At 38.7% G+C, this 22,800-nt stretch overlaps 1 protein-coding gene across 4 annotated transcripts in view; it reads right to left on the bottom strand.

The window, feature by feature from the left end:
* The window catches only part of ZDHHC5 (zinc finger DHHC-type palmitoyltransferase 5), a 66,028-nt gene that overhangs the window by 36,580 nt on the left and 6,648 nt on the right, over positions 1 to 22,800 (bottom strand). The window contains exons 2-3 of one of the 4 annotated variants that reach the window (XM_058196902.1): positions 11,437 to 12,716; positions 10,799 to 10,870 (exon numbers count right to left, since the gene is read on the bottom strand). The exons of 1 other annotated variant lie outside the window; for it this stretch is intronic. In XM_058196902.1, the coding sequence (XP_058052885.1) occupies positions 10,799 to 10,870; positions 11,437 to 11,540 (176 nt within the window). In that variant the 5' untranslated portion in view covers positions 11,541 to 12,716. 2 more of the 4 variants (XM_058196912.1, XM_058196929.1) reach the window with 2 other exon arrangements.

Here is a 22,800-nt window from a genome sequence, read left to right as displayed (position 1 = left end):
TGTGTGTGTGTGGGGGGGGGGGAAGAAGAGCTAGGTTAGCTACATGTGAGAAAGATTACTTTATCAATTAACAATTATAATGTGTTAAAAATCACAGTTTTTAACACAGTAGATTATTAAATAAGATGCTTTTAATCTGTCGCCCAGGTAACTTGCATAACTAACATGTCTTACCCTCCCTTCCTCCATCTCATCCCAATTTAAATCGTGCATCAATGTAGCCACTCGATGCATCTGATGAAGTGAGCTGTAGCTCATGAAAGCTTATGTGCCTTAATAAAACTGTTAAGTCAGAAGCTACTAGAGTCCTGTTTTTCCTCCCACAGACTAACACTGCTCTCCTCCAAGTGATTGTCTCTTATGTTATAATAGTTTGTCACATAATCAATAGATGGCAGTTGTTACACTCAGTAGAGATTTTGTCCATTTCACAAATATTTTAAACAAATTTATCTGTCTCCCAATTTCAGGCTGTTTACAATATCTTGGCTTGAGAACCTTCTTCTAAAGCTTAATATCCCTTGTTGATAAGGAGTAAGTAGCTTGCATCCCTCAAGTTTGCTGAAAATACTGAAAAAGGGATTAGGTTAACTTTCTCTACAAAAGAAACTAGTGGATCAATTCAGGGGGAAAAATCAGCAAAAAATAATTACTAAGAATTCAATTGGGCAATGAATTCTACATTTATTTTAACCCTCTTTGAAGATTTTTTAAAAAAAATAAAATTCTGTAAAAGTTGCACTATGCAATTATTCACTAATATGCCTTCTCTTTTTCCTTGAAAGATGCAAAAAAGCCCCACAACAACCTGTAAACCTAACATAGAATAGCCAGAATTTCAGGATGACAACAGAAACGAAAATGATTCCAACATGAAATGATCTTTAACTGAAAAATATATTCTCAGAATTAGAAAAATTATTTACTGGAAATATAATGATGTTCCAGTTTTCCCAGGAGCTCTAAAGTTTGAACTATAATTCTAGGACAGGATTTTTAATTCCTTTTTTCATTATTATCCTGATTCACATACTCCACACCATCCAGCCTGATCTTTATTTTGTTAGAACTATTAGTTTTAGAAAAAATGTGACACCCTACTTATAATCTATCAGCTATGAACTACTATGTCACAGAACTAGAAATTATTGTGCAACTTGTGGCAAACTATGAGACAGGCAATAGTACAAAATTACTATCCTATAGAACTTTCCTCCGATGATAAAATTATCTCTGGAACATGGCAAGCATTTTTTTTCTTGATTTCCATGGGACCTCTCTACTACAGCAATCAAGAAAAATATATATCTAGTTTATTTAATGCTGCTTTAAATGAGATTCATGAAATAGGATGAATTTCTTGAATTAATTTCATGTAATTCCTAGATAAGGATTTTTGTGAGCCAATTACACAGATTTATGATTTGTAAGGACCTTATATAAGATAAAAATGAGATAACACAATTAAATAACTTCCATAAAAAGAAAGTTATTCAATTAAAACTCTTTTTCCAGGCATTTCAAGTTCTGGTCCTGCCTGGGCTGGACAGCCTTGGGCCAATCACATTCTCAGCCTTAGGAAGAAGGCAAAGGCAAGCCAGTTCAGGAAATCTTGTTAAGAAAACTGCAGGATCCAGTCTACTCACCATAAATTGGTACAGACTTTGAAGGTCAACATGCACATACCCACAAGGTTTTCTAGGGACTACTACTTTATTCCAGAATAAGTACTACAGACTAGGAATTCTGCAATAAAATGCCTTTCTCTGAGTAATCCTGCTGGAGAAGGAACATTGTACTTACCTGAATGTTCATTCTATGTGCGCTGCGTGAGAGTTCAAGCAATGGGTACCTTGTCTTATTGGCCAGAGACCGAGCTGCAATTTGTTTAGTCATGCCTCCTCCTTCCTGTTTAGCTCCAGTTTGTTAACGATGGTCTGGATCTGGAAAAACAACAACAACAACATACTCTCCCGAACCCTGGACCCCTGTTAGAAAATTAGGGAGGGGTTGGACTCTCATGCAGCACACATAGAAAGAACGTTCAGGTAAGTACAACATTCCTTCTCCTGTGTGCTGCTTAGAGAGTCCAAGCAATGGGATATGCTCAAGCTAAGCATCCCTAGGGTGGGGAGTAGAAACCTCCAGGGTCCTGTTGACTGGAAGAACCTGCTGCAAGACCCTACTCCCAAAAGCCACCTCTGCTGAGACAAACATGTTGAGTTTGTAGTTTCTGATGAAGGGAGAAGGTGATGCCCAAGTGGCTGCCCTGCAAATTTCTAGTATAGAAGCTTGAGTGGCCCAAGCCGCCGTTGTGGCTGCACTTCTTGTAGAATGGGTCGTAATGTGGCCCGGAATAGGTCAAGCCTGATGATTGTAAGCCAGCGAAATACAAGCCTTGAGCCAGCGACCAATGGTGGATGGAATCACCTTCGTGCCCAGAGACTGGGGCTGGAAAGAGACAAATAATGCCTCTGTCTTCCAAAACGTTGCCATCCTGGTGATGTAAATGTGCAGGGCTCTGCGTACATCTAAGGTGTGCCACCGGTGTTTCCTGGGATGTTTGGGATTTGGATAAAAATTTGGTAAGATGACCTCCTGGGCCCGATGGAACCAGGAGTTGATTTTTGGAACGAATGTCGAGTCCAGGTGGAGGATGACTCTGTCAGGATACATAATACACAAATCTTTTTGTACTGAAAGAGGCGCCAGTTCCAAGATTCTATGAGCAGAAGTGATGGTGATGAGAAAGGCGACCTTAGACTGAGATTGGCGGAATTCAACGGTTCGAACGGAGAAGATGTGAGTGCCTGTAAGATGAGAGACAGGTCCCAAGAAGGGTATCTGTGAACAGGTGGAGGTCACAGATTGGAAACCTCTTTTAGAAAGCTGTGAACCCTCGGATGTTGAGAGATGGTTGAAGCTCCCTCGCAGGAGAGAATAGTTGCCAAAGTGGCTACTTATTTATGGACGGTATGAACCGATAATCCTGTCTCTAACCCTTTCTGTAGGAAGTCCAATACCTGAGGAACAGTGACCAATACTGGGGCTAGCACCCTTCTAGTGCACCAGCGGCAAAAAGAAGTGTCGATCCTTGCTCCCAGATGGACCAGATTGGTGGAAAGTGTCATATGACTCTTCTCCCAATTCAAGGTAAACCTGTGGTCTTGGAGGGTTTGAACAGTGATCTGGAGATCTAGACTCACCTGCTGAGGGGATGAGGAGAGGATCAAAATGTCATCCAGATAACATAGTAAATGTATGGGTTTTGTCCGCAAATGAGCAGCCACCATGTCCAGAAGTTTTGTGAATATTCTGGGGGCAGATGATATTCCGAAGGGCAGAGCTTTGTATTGGTAATGTAGTCACACATAGGAGAACCTGAGGAATCTCCTGTGAGACAGTCTGATGGGCACATGCAGATAAGCCTCTCATAGATCTATTGCTGTCAAGAGATCTCCCTGTCTGATGCCACCCAGAATGGTGTGCAGGGATTGCATTTTGAAGCATTTGTACTTGATGCGTACATTCAGCTTCTCCAGATCTAGGATGGCTCTGCTTCCGCCCTATTTCCTTTGCAGCAGAAAGAGTATCGAATATAAGGTGAATCCCTGATGATGAAGAGGTACTGGTTCTATGGCCTGAATGGCCAGCAGATGCTGGATTTCAGCTTCCATCAGAGACTTCTTGGTGGTGTCCCGTGACACTGAGCATTGGATAAACCATTGAGGGGGTTTGGAACTGAACTCTAGGTAAGGCCGAGTTATTGTCTGCAATGCCCAGGCATCGGTGGTTGTGTGTCACCAGCAATTTGCAAACCTGCCAAGGCAACCGCCTATCAGGCTCTTGTTGGGACAGTCACTTGGTCCGACGGTAAGGTCAGTAGCCAGTTCCCCAAAAGAGACGTCTGGTCTGTGGCTGTCTGGAGCAATCCCGAAAGGGATATCCAACCTGTGGTCTGTCCATGGTTGGTAGAAAGGATCTTTGGTAAACCATGCTCTGAAACCTCATGTCAGATGCTCGAAAGGACTGCCTACGGTATGGAAAATCGGTTCATCTGTCTGCTCGCTTGTAGACATGGGGAAGAATCTTCCTCTTATCTTTGCCTTCAGCCAAGACAGGGTCTAGGGCTTCCCCGAAGAGAAAGCCTCCCCTGAATGGAGCTGTTCTGTTTCCCTTCCCCCAATACTCCCAGCAAAGAGTCAGTCAGAGGCCTCCTTTTCTGATTTATCTACATATATATAAATGTCCTGGCTACGTCTACCCACGGGCCTGCCAAGTTTCTGGAGATAACAAGGAAATTACAGATAAGGCCAGAATTACTCACGAATATATTCTTCCCTCCGCTGATACAGATTGCCCGCGCAAATTCATTACGTTGTCCAAGACAAAAAACCAGGAAGTCCCGCCTCCTATTTATAGTCTCTGCAGATGTCACTGCATGACAATTATGACTTGGCTTTGTCCCAACTCTTCCGCTGCTGCGCACGCCGGTCACATCTGCGTAATCTTGCATCACTCCAAAACTGTTCTTGGGGCGTTGCCAAATCAGAAGGAGGCTCCAGGGAATCAGGCTTTGCCGGCCCCTCCTCCTCCCTTTGAGTGGGTGCCAGGGAGGGAAAGGGCTCAAGAGAAGCAGGGCTGGCCAGGTCTTCTCCCTCACTTTCTGAATCATCCGAGTCCAGGAGTCCGGGTCCAGGAACCTGGGTCACAACAGGAGCCGCTGCTAGTTCCCATTTTGTTTTCATGTTGGCCTGGCAGTGCCTCAACCATAAGAGGCGTCGGGAGGTAACACTGGACACTAAGGCTCGTGAAGCAATTTAGCCAAATTGAGCACTGCATCTGCAGAATATTCTGCAGCAGCAATCAGCTTATTTATGTCCTGATGCAAGTGGGTGTCATTAGGAGACGCCCGGGATTGCATTTGACAAAGCCAGGTTAGGGATGTCCTAGAGAAAAGGACACCGCTGTAGTGGAACGAATGGTCCAGGCAGCTGCTTGGTGGGTCTTATGAGTGGCAAGCTCAGCCCTTCAGTCCTCAGTTTTCAGACCTGATTGGCTGAATCAGAAAGAAGGATGTTAGATGTGGCCAAGCTGTCCATTGGAACAGCAACGGTTGGAAGTTTGAGGAGGTACTCAAGTTCTTGTTCCACCGTGTACATTTTCCTATCCATACCACTAGGGGCAGAGACGGATCCGAGCTGATTCCACTGTTGTTGTATGACGTCAACAAAGGGCTTGGGCAATGGAACAGCCTCTTGTTCTGTGACTGGCTCAGTAAAAAGAAGAGCCGAGGGATCTTGAGGGTCTAAAGATCCCTCAGGTTGCCCAATAAGAGCCCCCATAGTGGCTGTCAATTTTGGCTTATACAATAAGGTTTTAAATAGGTTATGACGGAACAGACCTGTGGCCACGGGCTTGTCAGGGATGACCCTTTCATCCTCGGAAAGATTATAATGTGTCACAACCTCTTCTTCGCCCATAAGTGACATCTCACTATGTTGCGATGGTGAAGGAAAGTGAGGGTCTAGAATGTACTGTCAGAATGACCCATTGGTGAAATGGCCCTTAGATTCAGATCTGCTGCTGACAATGGGGCCAAGAAACCTCTTTGGATAAGGGCAGCATCAATGCCCTTTGTGATAGTTTGGGCAATCATATAACACAGGTGTTGTGACAGTGCAGAATCTTGGCCTTCCTCTGGGCAGAGCCCCACTGTGCTAGGAGTGAAAGTGGCAGAAGCACTAGACGCCCTATGGTGGTGAGAGGGCCCTGGTTCTGGGTTGGTTACCCCCAAAGGAGGATCCATGCTTGCTGCCTGAAGCTCCTGCCTGGCAGTAGAATCAGAAGGAGACCAGCCAAACTGGTGTGGTTGGGGCTCCTGGATCAAAATGTCCTTGTCTAAAGGATCAGTTGCTTCCCTGCTGCAGACAGGAATAGAAGATTCCTTGCCAGCCTCCGCCCTTTTTTGGGCCTTGTCAAATTGTTTTTCTAAGGCATGTTGTTACCTCATGGCATCCTTATCAGATGCAGATGAAGTGAAGGCTTGTACAGAAGGCTGGGATCTAGTTGATTTCTGCTTTTTTTTGTAACTGAGCCTCTGAGGCTTGATGCCTGAGGGAGGAAGAGGCACAGGTGCAAGAAGGAGAGCAAGTGCAACACACCATTTTGAAATTCACAAGGTGGTTATATTTCAGCAGAAAAAAACTTGTTTGAAAACCTCCGATAATTGCTGCCAATTGTTTTGTAATTATCTCCCTGGTGATTAAAAACACTAGTACGGAGGACAGTTGAGGGCTGTAGCCACGCCAAGCTGACATTACAGCTTGAAAGCAGGAATAAAGTAAGGCTGTGCGGGTGGGGGGGAATCCAAAATGGCACAAAGCCTACACCAAGGTTTTTCAGCGCTGATTACCACAGCTAGCCCAGGGAAGCTGCAATCCGACACCACGGATCTGTGGCCAAGCCCAAGAGTGCAGAGCCGACACCACGGCTCTCCACGCGCCAATCTGGCACCTCAACTCACAGAAACTGCCTCTGGAGCGATCAAGCCAACGGCTCCATGTGCCCTGCAGTCCTTCCAAAAGGGAATTTTGCTGCCGCTGATGCTCAGCTGATGAGCACGTGGCCAGGCATGGTGCCAAAAACCGCTTGTAAAGCAGCTACGAAGCTTTTATAATATTTACTTTCTCTGAAACTCTGCTGAAAGAAGTCCAAGCAATGGAGCTCAAATAACAGAAGTCTCTCTAGGCCGACTGAGTTAACAAAATGAAGCTAAATAGGAAGGAGGAAGTGTGACTAAACAAATTACAACTCTTTCTCTGGCCGATCAGACAAGGTTATCACCCATTGCTTGGACTCTCTAAGCAGCGCACAGGAGAATATATGAAATCAAGAGCACAGCTAGTCCTCAATTTATGACTATTTCTTCAGCAACCATTCAAAATTACAATGGCATTGAACGAAGGGACTTACAACCCATACCTGAAGTTACAGCCAATGCAATGCTCCCCTATAATCACTTGATCAACATGCAGGTCTCCCTCCCTCCCTCCCTCTTGTAGATTACAGAAATTAATGAATGGATACTTCCAAACAAATAAATAGTTCCAAATTGTTTAGGATATGATATACCAGTACAAATTATCCTAAGACTGACACTAGAGAAAAATGGCATATTTCAGTATAGGTTTAATATGTATACATTAGTCAAATTGGATACCTTAGGGTATCCAATTACTACTTGTAATCCATCCTAAAGATGCATATAGCATGTTACAGGTAGTCCTTGTTTAATGATCCCACATTCACTATTTAACAGTGCTGAAAAGGACTTACTACAGGTTCTTGTAGCTGCAGCATATCTACCACCACGTGATAATGATTTCAGCAAACCTGCATGCAATTATAAGTTATAGCATCTTATGGTCATGGGATTGCCATATGTGACTTTTACTGCTGGTTTCCAATGAGCAAAGTCAATAGGGAAGCCAAAAGGAGGTTGCAAATGGATCCTGTGATGTTACATCTAACAAGCATGCAAAGACTGCTTAACAACAGCAACTGGAACTGCTGCAACTGCCATCATGGATGTAGTTATATAATATTGAGTTTTGTGACTGTGTGTCATTTAGTGACAGAATTGCAAATCCCAATTACTGTCATTAAGAGGATTACTGTACTTTAGTTACCACAGCATGAACTGTGTTGTCCCAATCAAGGAATAGGTACAGTTGAAGTATTAGCAACCCAGATGGTAATAAGTGTTCCTAGCCAGCTAGTAATAAGTGTTCTTATGCCTCCAGCAATAAAGATAGAGCCAGGGAAATTCTAGATTGCAAATTCTTCTTCAGAAGTACTATATTATCAAAGGATGTACAATTATTCAACAATTGCCTCAGATTTACTGAAGATAAGAAAGGTACTTTGGATATGGCATGGGCATGCTTGCTGTATCTCTCTGAATGTATTTAAACAATCATTGTTTTTCTTGCGTTCACACAGTAGTGTATTATTCTTGCCTATTAAGTGAAACCAGAAGAACATGTAGCTTCTTCAAAGCAGGCACACTCAAGCCACATTTGAAAAACCTTTCCTGCTGTTAATTCAAATACCCACCCATGCCATTCAGAGCTAGCCCCTAATTCCAGGCCTATGAACCATTCCCTATAACACTTTGATCCTAAAATTTAATTTCAGATGAACTCTCATCCGATCTGTTGCTTTTAATACCAGTTTAAGTCATTCTGATGTCATTAAGAAATAGGGCTAGATATCATTAGCATCCTGGTATACTTTGCTTCAAATTACCCAGCAATGACAGCCAACAGCTTCATATAGAAATTAAATAGCATTGGAGACAAGATGGTGTCTGGGGCAGGGCAGTGTACAGAATGACTGCAGAGCCTGCCCTACAAATGGAAGTAGAAGTTCAGAACACACCATAAAGGATGTATTTTAAAAGTTTTGTGTATAATAGCACATAATGTCTTTAATCCACAATTACCAGATTTACTGAGTCCGGTACCAGATTTTATACAAGATTAGACCATCCAATACTGGCAATCTATTGTAATTGCTAATGTATACACCTTTTTTAAAAGGATTACATAATCCCTGGAAGAACAAACTGAAGGACAGCACCCTCATTCCATGTAGCTTGCTGGCTCTTACGCTGAATGCAAGGCTCCATGAATTATTCTAATCAGGCTGCACTTATATGTAGAAAAGACAATTCTCCACAGAACAAAAAGAATTTAAGAATTTTTTGAGTTTTTCTTCTAATGAGTCCATTCTTATCACTATGCCTAAAAATAAAGATTTTAATTTTAAAATTGGAAACAAAGGTGCTTTGCAACATGCCAGTTCATTCCAAGCATGTCCTTAGAGTCTACCTTAGGGGCCGTGGTAGCTCAGGCTGTAGAAGCCTGTTATTAAAACACAGCAGCCTGCAATTACTGCAGGTTCAAGCCCGGCCCAAGGTTGACCTTCCATCCTTTATAAGGTAGGAAAAATGAGGACCCAGATTGTTGGGGGGGCAATAAGTTGACTTTGTAAAAATATACAAATAGAATGAGACTATTGCCTTATACACTGTAAGCCGCCCTGAGTCTTTGGAGAAGGGCGGGATATAAATGTAAATAAATAAATAAATAAATAAATAAATAATAAATAATACCTAGGCTCCTACATAAGTTTTCTTAGAAAATTGAAACAGTGAGTAATTATAGTGCAATTCCTTGTTTGTAACTCTGCTCACTTGCCCAGGAAAAGGCAAAGATAAGATGGGAGTTGATAGCGAAACCTAAAGAACCAACAATTTAGATCAGAGGAGTAACATACCATAGATGGACTAATCTAAAAACATTTAGCCTGCACATTCTCAGCAGCCATTGGATATGATTAAACCATTCATTATGTGCCAATGCTGCAGCATGTTTGCAGTATTGGGTTAATTCATATTTTGCAATTTCAAAATTAAACATTCATACTTCGTAGGGTACAATCTGATATAAGCGTTTACACACACACACACACCTTTTGAATACACAGAAGAGGAGCTACCTGGAAAGATATTTACATCAAAGCAGAAACTGAACAGTATTTTAACAAATACCTCTAAAAATTTAATTACAATGTCAAATAATATAATTTGATGTTAAATTATACAAGTATTGCTTTATTTTTATGTTCTATTTTTAAATACATATATATCTCATTTTAAAAATTTATTTAATGACTTCAATGTTGTTTTTTAAGCTTTGAAAGCAGCTTTTAAAATATATTTGACAAGTCACATACATTTTTAAATTTTTGGTGAGCCTATACATTTGTTCTTTAGCTTTTCCTATCAAGTTCATTTTTCTCTTTTGTAAATTTTTCCCCTTTTCTTGTGTTTAGAATAATATAAACATTTTATATTTGTTCAAGTTTGTAGATTGCTTATTCTAAAACTTAAAATACACATGAAGATAGAACCTGCTAGGCATACTAATATGGATGATGAGGTGCAACAGCATTATCATAGGGCAGCATGGGTGAGGCAGCCATAGCCTGTAAAACTAGTGAAACCACTTGCTATTAGTAAAGCTTTTCTTCAGTGTATGCACTATGCCAACAAGCAGTATATATCTAGCTATCATGTAACATAATTTGTTAGAGAGGCAGTGTCTCATCCATCCTCCTTGGATTCACAAAGTTACTGCAATAGTAACTTCCCAAAAGATGTGCATGATTTAAAGGAGGTCTTATGTATATTCCAAATCTTTTTCCTTTGAATCCAAAAGAATACACAGCCTGTTTACATAAGAGATGGATAAATAAGTCTAGCTGTAAATCTGAAATTGCCCCCATCTTGTATGACTAAAAATAAAGTTAAGATTAAAAATGTCACCATATTGTTTAATTAAATTCACAGAAAAGAGTACAGAGTTATTCTTTTAATTATGTCAGCCATTATTTAATTTAAAGAAAAAAATCCTGATATTAATAAATAATAATCAAAGACAAAAACTTAAAAGGATCACATTTGCAGCAGTTTTGCATACTATTAAATCCAGCAGCAATTTTGTTCCAAATAAAATGAAAATATTTCCTGTATTCCTGAATTATATACAATACCACTGTGTTTATCTCACACGTTTATCATACTTAGCACATTTTAGAATAAAATGGGCTCCTTTTCACTATTTACAATCTTCAGTTAAATTTTACGGATAAGTGTGCTTGTAAAATTCTAATTAAAACTCTAATTATTATCCTAACAAATTTCTTGTTGTTAGGACAGCAGTTTTCCTACCAGAAGTTGCAGATAAAGATTTGTACCATGTGTTGCTGACTTTTGGCAAAGATCATCACCATTCTGCATTGCCTAAAACCACAAATCAAACATAAAGCCACCTTAGCACTATTATCAAAACCGGACTCTTTCATCCCTTACTACCAAAAGGAAGATTTTATGCTATACCCGTGATGGCGAACATATGGCACACCTGCCACAGGTGGCACACACTGCCCTCTTTGTAGGCACGTGAGCAGTTGCCCCAATTCAGCTCTGCTGCGCATGTGTGCGCACCTCCCACCAGCTGGCCATTAGGTCACTGCTGCGCATGCGGGGGAAGGGCACACATGCACAGGACACGTGCGGGGGGCTCATGCGGGGGCCGCGCATGCATGCACGGGGCCGCATGTGAATTCGCGTGCCATCACTCTGCTATACTGACATACATTTCAACATCAATTTCTCTTACATAAACTTTATCTTCTTTTATTCTGCTTCAATCCTAACTCTACTTCTGCAAAGTTAACGGAACAGAACACACCTCTGATTTTTATATACTCTTGTAATGGATGCTCAAAAACAAAGATACCAATATCGCATCATTGTTCCCCAGTCCATTCCATTGCAGATCCCAGTAATAGATATTACTGACTCACGTAAAAGCGAAGAAGAGAGTGGTGGCTCCTACTAAGAAGATTGCAGCAGCTGATACTGGGACATACTTGCTAGGTTTGAATCTCTTTCCAGATGCTGCTGGCATGATGGAGCTCTGGTGGGTGATCTGCCCTGCAGCATAGCCCAGGCCCAACGGGAGTCAAGAAGGATAAGAAAATTAGGGAAAGAAGCTTTCTCAAAATACAAAACAAAACAACAAATCAGGGAAAAGCTTAAGAGTATCCAAGTTCTCAAAGTTATCTGTTAAGAGCCAGATCTTATTCACAATTATAAATCAAGATGGCATTGACAAAAAAGAATAAATCTGGGTAGAATTATTAAATGAACAGAACAGGATCCAATCAGGAGAATAATAAACCTAATCCCAAGATTCCTTTTGAAAAAAAAAACCATGTAAAATTAAATTCTGGAAAAAGTAGTTGCTGTGTAGCTTCTGGAGAATATCATCTTCTGAAGGTGAAAAAATAGTTCAATAAGGCAGAAAACTGCAGCTGGACTGGAATTTTTAGTGCAAGACGACAAGATGGATTGAAGAAAAATTCCAAGAAAAATGATGTACTAGATATAAGCTCCCAATAGTTTTTCACGTATTATTACTTCATATTATTTTCAGAAATTGCACAATAATTTTCGAGGCAGTTTTTCCTTTCTAATCTGTCTTCAAGATAAAACAATGCATTGTGGGTGATGTTTGGGGATAGTTACATTATTAGTAAATAAGCTAGTCTAGAACACATGTTTTTCTGCATCCAGAATGCTCTTTTCTCCCAGGGAACCCTGCCCCCCTGATTTCATCAGGAACTAGGACTGAGTGGCAGTTGCTTGCATTTATTTTTCTTTTGAATACTAAATCCTAGTAACAGCTGGTAGATGGCTGAGCTGAAAATCCTTTTCGTTCAAGAGGAATTGTGAGGAGCAAACTGGAGGATTGGTCCTGTTTTAGTCTTCTTAAACCCTTTATAAATATAATTTTTACTTTTTAAAATAGAAAGTACGTTTTGCTTCTTTAAAGGTGCATCAATTGTACACACAGTAAATCCAGACTGGGAGCCTCACAATTTTCAAAGGTTGTCATAAAAATAAAACAATTGACAGAAAACAAAAATGCAGTCTTCTTCCACACTTATGTCCTACAACATTTTGTTTGCTCCAGATTGATTCACTGTCACAGGTCTATCACATATATTAGTCTTTATTCATATTTGCTTTAATAGTCTTCACATCATTTAAAAAATTTGACATCTGGAACTCTTCTCTTTATCTAGAAAAAAGAAAGAAAATATTTTTATTTGTAACATTTTTAAATGAAAGAATGATTTATGAATAACACTCTTTGTGTGATTTGGTTTCTATAGCTACACATCTGGAATAATTCTGACTTTGTGAGATATGGCACATTTTGTATTCAACCCTCAAACATCCCATAATTATCTTTAATTTGGATAAGATTAATGTTAATAAAACTAATACTTAAAGATTACATCTAACATAAATGGAAGAACTTATTAAACTTCAAATCACTCACTTTTCACATGTTGGACTGAAAAATATTAAGCAATTATACAATATTACTCATCAGCATTTCCCCTCTTTCTTTCTCTCTATGGTAAAAAATCCATTTTAAAAAGTTGAGGCTGTCACCCAAAGCAGGTGTAAGGAATGTCCAGTAGGGAATGGAAAGAAAAAGTAACTTATTTCTTCTATTAGCAGGCAGAAAACATTGGCTAAACACTTCCAAACTACCTATTCAAAGAAAGACTAAAACCTTGTTGGTTAGGAATTCCATAACACATCTTGAAACATAAATTCATTGTTAAATCAACTTACTTTTGAAGCAGATGAAAATAATATACTTCTTTAATTTGCTTCCCTTATATACACTTCCATATTCTCTCTGCAAGTACTCTCCACATTTGCCATACTATATTTTCAGTTATAAACTCTTCTTTTTTCTCTAATCGGATTATCCAGAAGTATAAAATCAAGAGGTGATATAAAAATAAGGAAGTCTGTGAATCTTTTAGAATTATCCATATTTCTTTAGTATCATGAAGTACAATATGATCAGAGATTCATTTAAGTCTTATTAATGAGGAGATTTTAGCAAAACAAACAACCCAAAGAGTTTATTATTTTTATTGAACTAATGGAGCCAGTATGACCTGCCTCTGTTAGAAACACCTAGATAATCAACTCATTTAAGAGAGTGAGTTGGATAAAATATTAATAAGATCAGATTTGGTGTTCCCCTCTCCAGAACAAAACCAGCTATTTTTAACCCCCACAGTAAAAATTGTGGAAATGACTCATATCCTGATCAAAATAGTAGTTGCAGATATGAGCCCCAAAAAGACTATAAAATTACTGACAAAGATGTTGGCTTTCATCAATTCATGGTCCAGTAGAGTGCAAAAATGGAACACCATTGCTACTCTTCCCAGAAATAGTCATCCAAAAACATTACCTTAAAAGAAAGTTATATAATACTACATGAATAAAGAAAAGGGGCTTGCAGGCTACTAAGTAATGGAACTTCACTGTTACAGCAAAGGATATACAGATCATTTTTATAATGTCTTATGTCAGGAAAAACTGAAAAGAGAACATTCATGGGACTAGTCAAGGATTCTGTCAAGCTTACTTGGCTAAACAGTAGGTTATGAATAATGCTTTGAGAACAGTTGAAACAAATGTGCAAGTTGTTGGCATTAATGAGAAATGCTGTATTTGGAAAAAAAACCACTGCGTTTCAACAAAAGCTCATCCCAATTATGACACATGATGGTAGGATTATCATCATTTGGAAGTGCTTTGCAGATTCAGGATCTAGATGGCTTACATGAATTCTGAACTTACTAATTCTACAGAAAAAGGTCAGAACATATATAATATATAACACAATAAACTTAAATATTGAGAGAACAGAATAAATACTGAGTTTTGGAAAGGTCGAGTCAAAGTCCTATCCTTAACAGGTGAAATGTTGTAGAATATCCTAAAGCAAACAGTTCATGCAAAGAGCAAAAAGATATGCAAGTTGAAGCAATTTTTCAAAGAGGAATGGGTCAAAAGTGATAATGTGTGGGAGAAAATATTGTGCCCCTCCCCTCCACAGTCACATGACTGCATTTTTGGGCTCTTGGTAACTGATCCGCATTTACGGTTTCTGGCAAAAATGCCCAATGCCCATAGAGAACAATGGCCTTGATTAATAACCATGGAATTTGCTTAACAGCAGTGTTAAGCAGCAGACTATGACCACCACATAGAAAGTTTGTAAAATCGAGGGGTGGTCACAGGTTGTCACACAAATCACTGTTGTGATTTGGGACCATAATTGCAGGCTTAATTATAGTCATAAGTTGAAGACTATTTGTAATGCTAAAAGAAGGGATCTACCAATTACTAAATCTTAAAACTACTGTTTTGGAAACACGTAACATACAACTAATATTGGCTTAATAGTTGTTTTTTTTAATCACGATACATTGTTTTTTCGTGCTTTTTAACCAGAATTTCTTCATCTATTAACAAGCCTTAGATAAAATTCAGATATTGTAAGTAACAATACTGAAATATGGATAATTCTAAAGAGTTCACAAACTTTCTTTCTCCGCTGCAATCTGCCTTCTTGTCTTGTTCTTCTAGGTTTGACAACCAAATATATTAGGGGCCTTATATTTTTTATTTATTTGTATAGTGCCTTTATTTCTACAAATAACTCAAGGTGACTAACACATCCAACACACCTTCCTCCTATTTTCCCTACAACAACAATTTTATGACATGATTTGGGTTGAGAAAGCATGACTGCCCCAAAGTCACCCAGCTGGCTTTAACAGCTAAAGAGCTGTGGTGAAATGTAAAATTTGTTACTACCAGTTCTGTGGGCGTGGCTTGGGGGGGGTAATGTGACTGGGTGGGCGTGACCAACTGGTTTTTTAAAAAAAGTTTTAAAAGCATTTTTTCTACAACCTCTTTGGCCGAAGAGGTTGTAGAAAAAATGCTTTTAAAAGGTTCTGATGATCCCAGCTGAGCCGCACGATCATCAGAGGCTTTTTTTTTTTACTTTTAAAAGCATTTTTTCGGCTGAAGAAAAAATGCTTTTAAAAGTAAAAAAAAAAAACAACCTCTGATGATCCTGCGGCTCAGCTGAGCGGGGTGGGGGGGTTTGCTACTAGTTCTCCGATGACCTGCTGCCATCACTACCACATCAGGTGATCCTCTTTTAAAACTCTGTGAATTTGTTAGAAACCCAAGCACCTTTTTCCTTCGGTGTCTATAAATCACATTTAAATATAATCATGGTTCAACTTTCTCTACAGTTCTGGAAGACTTAGAAATCAAGCTCTTGTTGGATTCAAAATTAAAACAATGTAAAGCCATATTTGCATCCAAAGGCAAGCATCAATCTGAACCAAATATCACTATGAAAATAATGTACATATACAATATAAATGATAAAAGCATCACTTACAACTTATACTGGAGATCAATCACAGTAGATGTTAGAGCTAGACAACATTGCATGTTGTCATTCTATATGTCTGACACTGTATTACTGAGAAATGTGAGTGATCAATCTTGTAAATTATTCATTAAGAACAGCAGCTACTTCTGCTGGCAGAGATGATTAAATAGTACATGTAGAGTAATAGAACATTTTCTGAAAACCTAGCAATTTACATGGCAGAAGCCAAAAGGCAGTGAACTACAAAGGAGGAGAGCAGAATGAATGCAATTTCATTGCTGAGCCTTGTTATTACTGCAATTCTAGTCAGTTTCATATGCCCGCGTTTATCATTTTCCACTGCATCAAGCACAGAGTCAGTGTCAGTAATAATCCTTTCTATGCATTCACAAATATTTTTGAAATAAAATACAAATAAAGCGCTTAAAATACAACATAAGGCAAAAAAGTATCAGCATAAACCATGAAATCCAAGTAAATGCTTTGCTGATTTAGTAATGTTCTCAACCAGAGTGTCTTCTAGTTTTAAAAGAGGATCACCTGATCTGGTAGCAATGGCAGCAGGTGGTTCAGAGAACTGGTAGCAAAAATCCCTGCCCCCCATGCCCAGCTGAGCTGCGCGATCATCGGAGGTATGCTCCTGAGGGCCAATCTTTTGGTTTGATGAACTGCTGGAAACTTGACTCTGCTATAAACTTTAACTAACAGCTTGTGGTGGTTACCAATTGATTGAAATCCCTTTTAAATTGAAATTACTAAAAGGGAAACATGTGAAAAAAGAAATAAAAATTAAAGACATCATTTCTAAAATTCTATCTTCAGTTGTTCTATATTTTATATAATTTTATTAAACCTTAAAAATGAGTTAAAAATAAATTTCCTAACTGCCTAAAGAAGAAAAGAAAAAAAACTGAGCAGAAAGCTAAAAGTGCAAGGGAAAAAAAGTTGAAGGAAAATAGAAAAAAAAGGGAAAAAATGCAAGTGTCTTCTGATATTTTTCATAGCAGTTGTAAGTACAAATATATTTTAATCTCTGTAAAGTTACAGCACAATATTCTATTTGCCCTGTTCTGTGGTGGTCATTAAGCAAATGCCATGATCATAAAGTGACCACCACAAGCATTAAGCAAACATTTGGTCTGCTATTGGTTGGTTTTTTTTAAAAAAAAAACTTAGTACATTAAAGGCTGGTTTTCAGCAAAATACTGTAATATGTGGTCATGTGAGTGCAAGATATTGCAAGTGGCTGTAAATGTAGGGCACTTGCCAACGGTCTGAAATGTGATCATGTGACTGTGGGAGAGAGAAAGGCGTTGGAACGTTAGAACTGGGTTATAAGTGCCCCCAAGGAGGTCCACCATAACTTCGCACAGCTGCTAAGTGACCAGTCATAAGTGGAGGATTACATGTAAACATCAAAGATATAAATCACAAGTTCATCTTTTTAAAAAAATTATACAAAATATCTATAAGGGGTTTCTATTCAGCAGTAACTGTAGTTTCTTCTCTCTAATCAAATAAGTTAAATGATCTCAGCAAGACCATTCCTCCATAATGAATAGTGTTGAACTTTTTCATTACTATGCATTTAATCATCTCTTCACAATAATCATAATTGAAATGATCTTCCATGGTTTTTTTTCCTGTTTATCCATTAATTCTAAAAACAAGTTTTGGTTTTGATTGAATATTAATCTTTAAAATCCTCTATATTGAAATATATATTTCAATTACATATCTACCAAACATGATAAAATGTCTCCTTGTATTGTTTACATTGGCAACCTACTTTTGAAATATCTTTATACATTCTAGATAATTTCTCTGATATCATATACTAACAATACATTATTCAATAAAAATTCCTTTAAGATCATAATAATGTAAATTTTGACATTTTAAAGACTTTCCCATTGACCCATTTATATATAACTAAAATTCCATGTTGATTTTATCAACCTGTTCTTTTGTTTCAAATTTCAACAAAAGTGTATTTTAGCAATTACATATTCTTCATCAATACACAACTATACTTCAAATTCCTACTTCACTTCATATCATAAATCTTTTTGCTGGTTTGAATTCTTCTGATGAACCCTTCTGTAAATGGGAACCCCATCGACAACTACCGGTACATCCTTCTGCTATTAATTGTTCCCTTGATTTAATTTTAAATTCCCCCTGATGGTTTTCCAATAATTCTTGATACATCAACCATTTGTCCTTGCCTGTTGTTCCTCTTCTATTACAGGCTTATGAAGCTTACATCCCTAAGGGGGGTTTGGGTTACAACATGTGTTTATATCTATTCCATATTCTCAAATGTTCTCAATAATAAAATGATTTTTGAAATCCATATTAACTTTAAACTTCATTGTACTATAAATACCCATGCTATCTAAACCCCAGGTGATAATCTTCTAACTCCAAAAGTCTTTTTTTTTTCTCAACAGCATGCATTCTTTAATCCAGACCATACAAGCAGCAAAATACAATTTCAAACCCAATCTTCCTCTGTCCTTTTCATCTTGTAACACTTTATATTTAATCCCTGATTTTTCCCCCTTGCAAATATATTTAGATGTATTTTTACTGTTTAAAGGTACATCATTCAAACCAGGTATTGGTTTGAATCTGAACGAAAACATCAATCTTGGCAAAATATTCGTTTTTATCACAGATATTCTCCCCACAGTGACCATTTTAATTTCTTCCATCTTAACATGTTGTTCTTAATCTCCTCCAGTCTCTTAACATAATTATTTTGAAATAACATACAATTCATATTTGCCATAGTAGTATCCAATCTTTTTTCTCAATCTAAAAATCAGTTTTTTCCATCAGTTATATTTGTTCTAATTTCATTTTCTTGTTTAACCTCTTTGTCTTCTGATTATTCTTAAAATCTGCTAAAATACCTAAGACCTTTAATCTACCCATTAATATTTCTACTCCCTTTAGTGGATCTTCTAAAATTAGACTAAATAATCCACAAATGCCTTTAATTTATAATTCGTTTTTTAATTTTAACTCCCAACCATCTTCCAAGTTTATTTGGTTGCAAATTCAAATTTTTGTTTTGCATAATCCATCTTTATTTCCATATCTCTCACTGTTAATATAATTGCCGGTACAGAAGCTTAATTTGGTGAGTAATATTTGACATTCCCTGGAGATTTTAAAATTCCTTTTATCTCATCCAAAATCATTTTTCTTGCCTTTTCTTTTTAAATTCACTATTACATAATGTAAGATATCTTCTTACAAAAGCTTCATTTGTATACTGAACCACCCTTACTTTTGTGCCTTTATTATTATTCTAAAAAATTTCCCTCAACTTTTTATTTATTTTATTTATTTTATTTTTCATATTTTTATACCGACCTATCTCCCTAGGGACTCAGGGCGGTTCACAACCAGATAAAAACATACATATAAATACAAATAAAACATCCATTAAAAAACTTATTATAATTGGTCGAATAATTAAAATAAAAATAATAATAAAAATAATAAAATCCCCATTAAAACCAATTTGAATTTAAAATCTAGTCCAGTCCTGCGCAAATAAATAGATGTGTCTTAAGCTCGCGGCGAAAGGTTCGGAGGTCGGGAAGTTGGCGAAGTCCTGGGGAAGCTCGTTCCAGAGGGTGGGAGCCCCACAGAAGGCCCTTCCCTGGGTGTCGCCAGCTGGCACTGTCTGGCCGACGGCACCTGAGGAGTCCCTCTCTGTGAGAGCGCACGGGTCGGTGAGAGGTATTCGGTAGCAGCAGACGGTCCCGTAAGTATCCGGCCCTATGCCATGGGCGCTTTGAAGATAGTCACCAAAACCTTGAAGCGCACCGGAAGACCACAGGTAGCCAGTGCAGTCTGCGCAGGAGAGGTGTCACATGGGAGCCACGAGGGCTCCTCTATCACCAGCGCAGCCGCATTCTGAACTAACTGGAGCCTCGGGTGCACCTCAAGGGAGCCCCATGTAGAGCATTGCAGTAATCCAGGCGAGACGTCACGAGAGCGTGAGTGACCGTGCATAGGGCATCCCGATCTAGAAAGGGGCGCAACTGGTGAACCAGGCAAACCTGGTAAAAAGCTCTCCTGGAGACGGCCGCCAGATGATCTTCAAAGGACAGCCGTTCATCCAGGAGAATGCCCAAGTTGCGCACCCTCTCCATCGGGGCCAATGACTCGCCACCAACAGTCAGCCGGCTGCAGCTGACTATGCGGGATGCCGGCATCCACAGCCACTCTGTCTTGGAGGATTGAGCTTGAGCCTGTTTCTCCCCATCCAGACCCGTCGGCTTCCAGACACCGGGACAACACTTGATAACCGTTGGGGTGGTCCGGGGTGGAAAAGTACAGCTGGGTGTCATCAGCGTACAGCTGGTACCTCACACCAAAACCACTGATGATCTCACCCAGCGGCTTTATATAGATGTTGAACAGAAGGGGCAAGAGAATCGACACCTGCGGCACCCCACAAGTGAGACGCCTCGGGGCCAACCTCTGCCCCCCTGTCAACACCGTCTGCGACCGATCGGAGAGATAGGAGGAGAACCATCGAAAAACGGTGCCTCCCACCCCCAATCCCTCCAACCGGTGTAGCAGGATACCATGGTCGATGGTATCAAAAGCCGCTGAGAGGTCTAATAGGACCAAGGCAGAGGAATAACCCCTATCCCTGGCCCTTCAGAGATCATCAACCAATGCGACCAAAGCCGTCTCAGTGCTGTATCCAGGCCGGAAGCCGGACTGGAACGGGTCTAGATAGACAGTTTCAACCAGGTACTGGGGTAATTGACATGCCACCACACTCTCTACAACTTTCACCGCGAAATGAAGGTTGGAGACTGGATGATAATTACCTAAAACAGCTGGGTCCAGGGAAGGCTTCTTGAGGAGGGGCCTCACCACCGCCTCTTTCAAGGCGGCCGGAAAAACCCCCTCCCACCAAAGAAGCATTCGTAATCTCCTGGAGCCAGCCTCGTGTCACCTCCTGAGTGGCCAGTACCAACCAGGAGGGGCACGGGTCCAGTAAACACGTGGTGGCGTTCAACCTACCCAGCAACCTGTCCATGTCCTCAGGAGCCACAGGGTCAAACTCAAACTTACAATCTTCCAGCATTTTTTTTGTAACATCGTCTTATCAAATCTCAACCTCAAAGATCCATTTTCCTTTTAAAAGTTAAAGCCTCTAGGTCGTAATCTGAAAGTCTTTGATAATGTCTGAACTTTATAAACCTCTCAGAAATCCAAATTATAATCATTCTTGAAAAAGATGCCTCTCAGAAAAATAAGTGTATTCTTTTGACTCACCATTTTTATATCTCCATATACCAATAAGCTCCTAATTATTCATTAAATAGATAAAAATCTTTGGTAATTTACCTTATGTACTTTTAACATTTTTCTCAGACACTTTCTGTGGGGAAACTACTGCATTACAATTTCCCGGGAGTTTTAGAAATGTTAATATCCGTACTGCCCATCATGGTATCTTTTTAAAGACTAGTAACTGTTGTGGCATTTGATTGGTCATATGTCCATTAATACTTCTTCCAGTTTTAAATTTTTTTACCAAAATATTTCTTGCTTTCTATAGTTTAGTCTCAATCTGTGGTGTTTAAAAATAGAAATCACTCCTTCCAACCTTTTGTTTCTTCTGAGTTGTCTGTCAAAAAAAACCCTTTCTCTTGTGTAGTATTCTAATTAGAATTATCAAACCTCTATCTAGTATAAAAATGCTGCTATAAAATTTGGTCTATGGTCTTTTTTATGACAAATTGCAGAAAGACATCCCTTAATTTCAAAATTAATTTCTTCATTTGGCAAGTTATGTAAATTCTATAGACTTGATCAATCTCTGTTTCAGTATCATCTTCTTCCCAGTCCAGGAAATTAGACAGTTCTAAGGCCCAAATTAGGAAACAGATCAAAGATATTGCACATCCTCCATGTTTGTTTTGGATATATAAGCATACATATATAAACAATTAAAACAAAGTTGATAAACAGGTGTGGAAATACTTCCTTTACTAGGAGATAAGAGTATTTTAAAATGATGCTAATCAATACTTGCACATAGCTCCAAAGTCTAAGACATATAGCTCAAAGATCCAAGAAGTGTTAGATATAATAAAAGCGATTGTGAAATATCACAGCGGCTGACAGATTACTGTACTATATGCCCAATAGGGAAAGAAAATTCAAATGGAAAATCCAGTACTCCCAATTTACTAAGTAGAAATTAGAACAGGCTCTTTCCTACAAGAAAATGGAAAAGTAGGAAAGGAATGGAAGAATGCCTAGATAAGAGAAATATGCCATAAATCAGATGCATTTGAAAACTGAAAAGGCAATTTATAGAATTTAATGTAAAACTACCTCTATTATAAATAGAGGTAGAAAGCCCATTTTGCAACCAGGGAATACACTTTTAAAAATTCAGCTGTGAAGGAATCCAGATTGAAGGGATATTCCCATGAACAGATGAGCTAGAATCTTTGCATAGAAGAATCCAAACAAGGATTTAAGATAAATTTTACTTTAAAAAAGTGCAAAGAAATCACAGCAGCTATTTGAAAGTTTAGGAACAAACTTCAGTAAAAACAAACTTGGGTGGTTTTGGATGCTACAAAGAAAAAACAATGACCAAAGCTATTGTAAAGCTGTTTTATGATGTTTGTTTTTCCCTTTTGCTGCCCTCAAAATCCGGTGAATAATTTTGGTAAAGTTTCCCACTATTTCAAAGCACAAACATATATGAAGACTGGAACACAACCATATAAATAGGCGTATTAAAGGAACCTCCTTAAAATTTTCCTAAAAATCCAAACCTATCCATGCCTATAAAGTTCTGCTTAATTAGTAATCATAG

This window comes from Ahaetulla prasina, chromosome 1 (assembly GCF_028640845.1).
Source record: "Ahaetulla prasina isolate Xishuangbanna chromosome 1, ASM2864084v1, whole genome shotgun sequence".
Lineage (NCBI taxonomy): Eukaryota > Metazoa > Chordata > Lepidosauria > Squamata > Colubridae > Ahaetulla > Ahaetulla prasina.
This window is presented reverse-complemented; position numbering and strand designations above follow the sequence as displayed.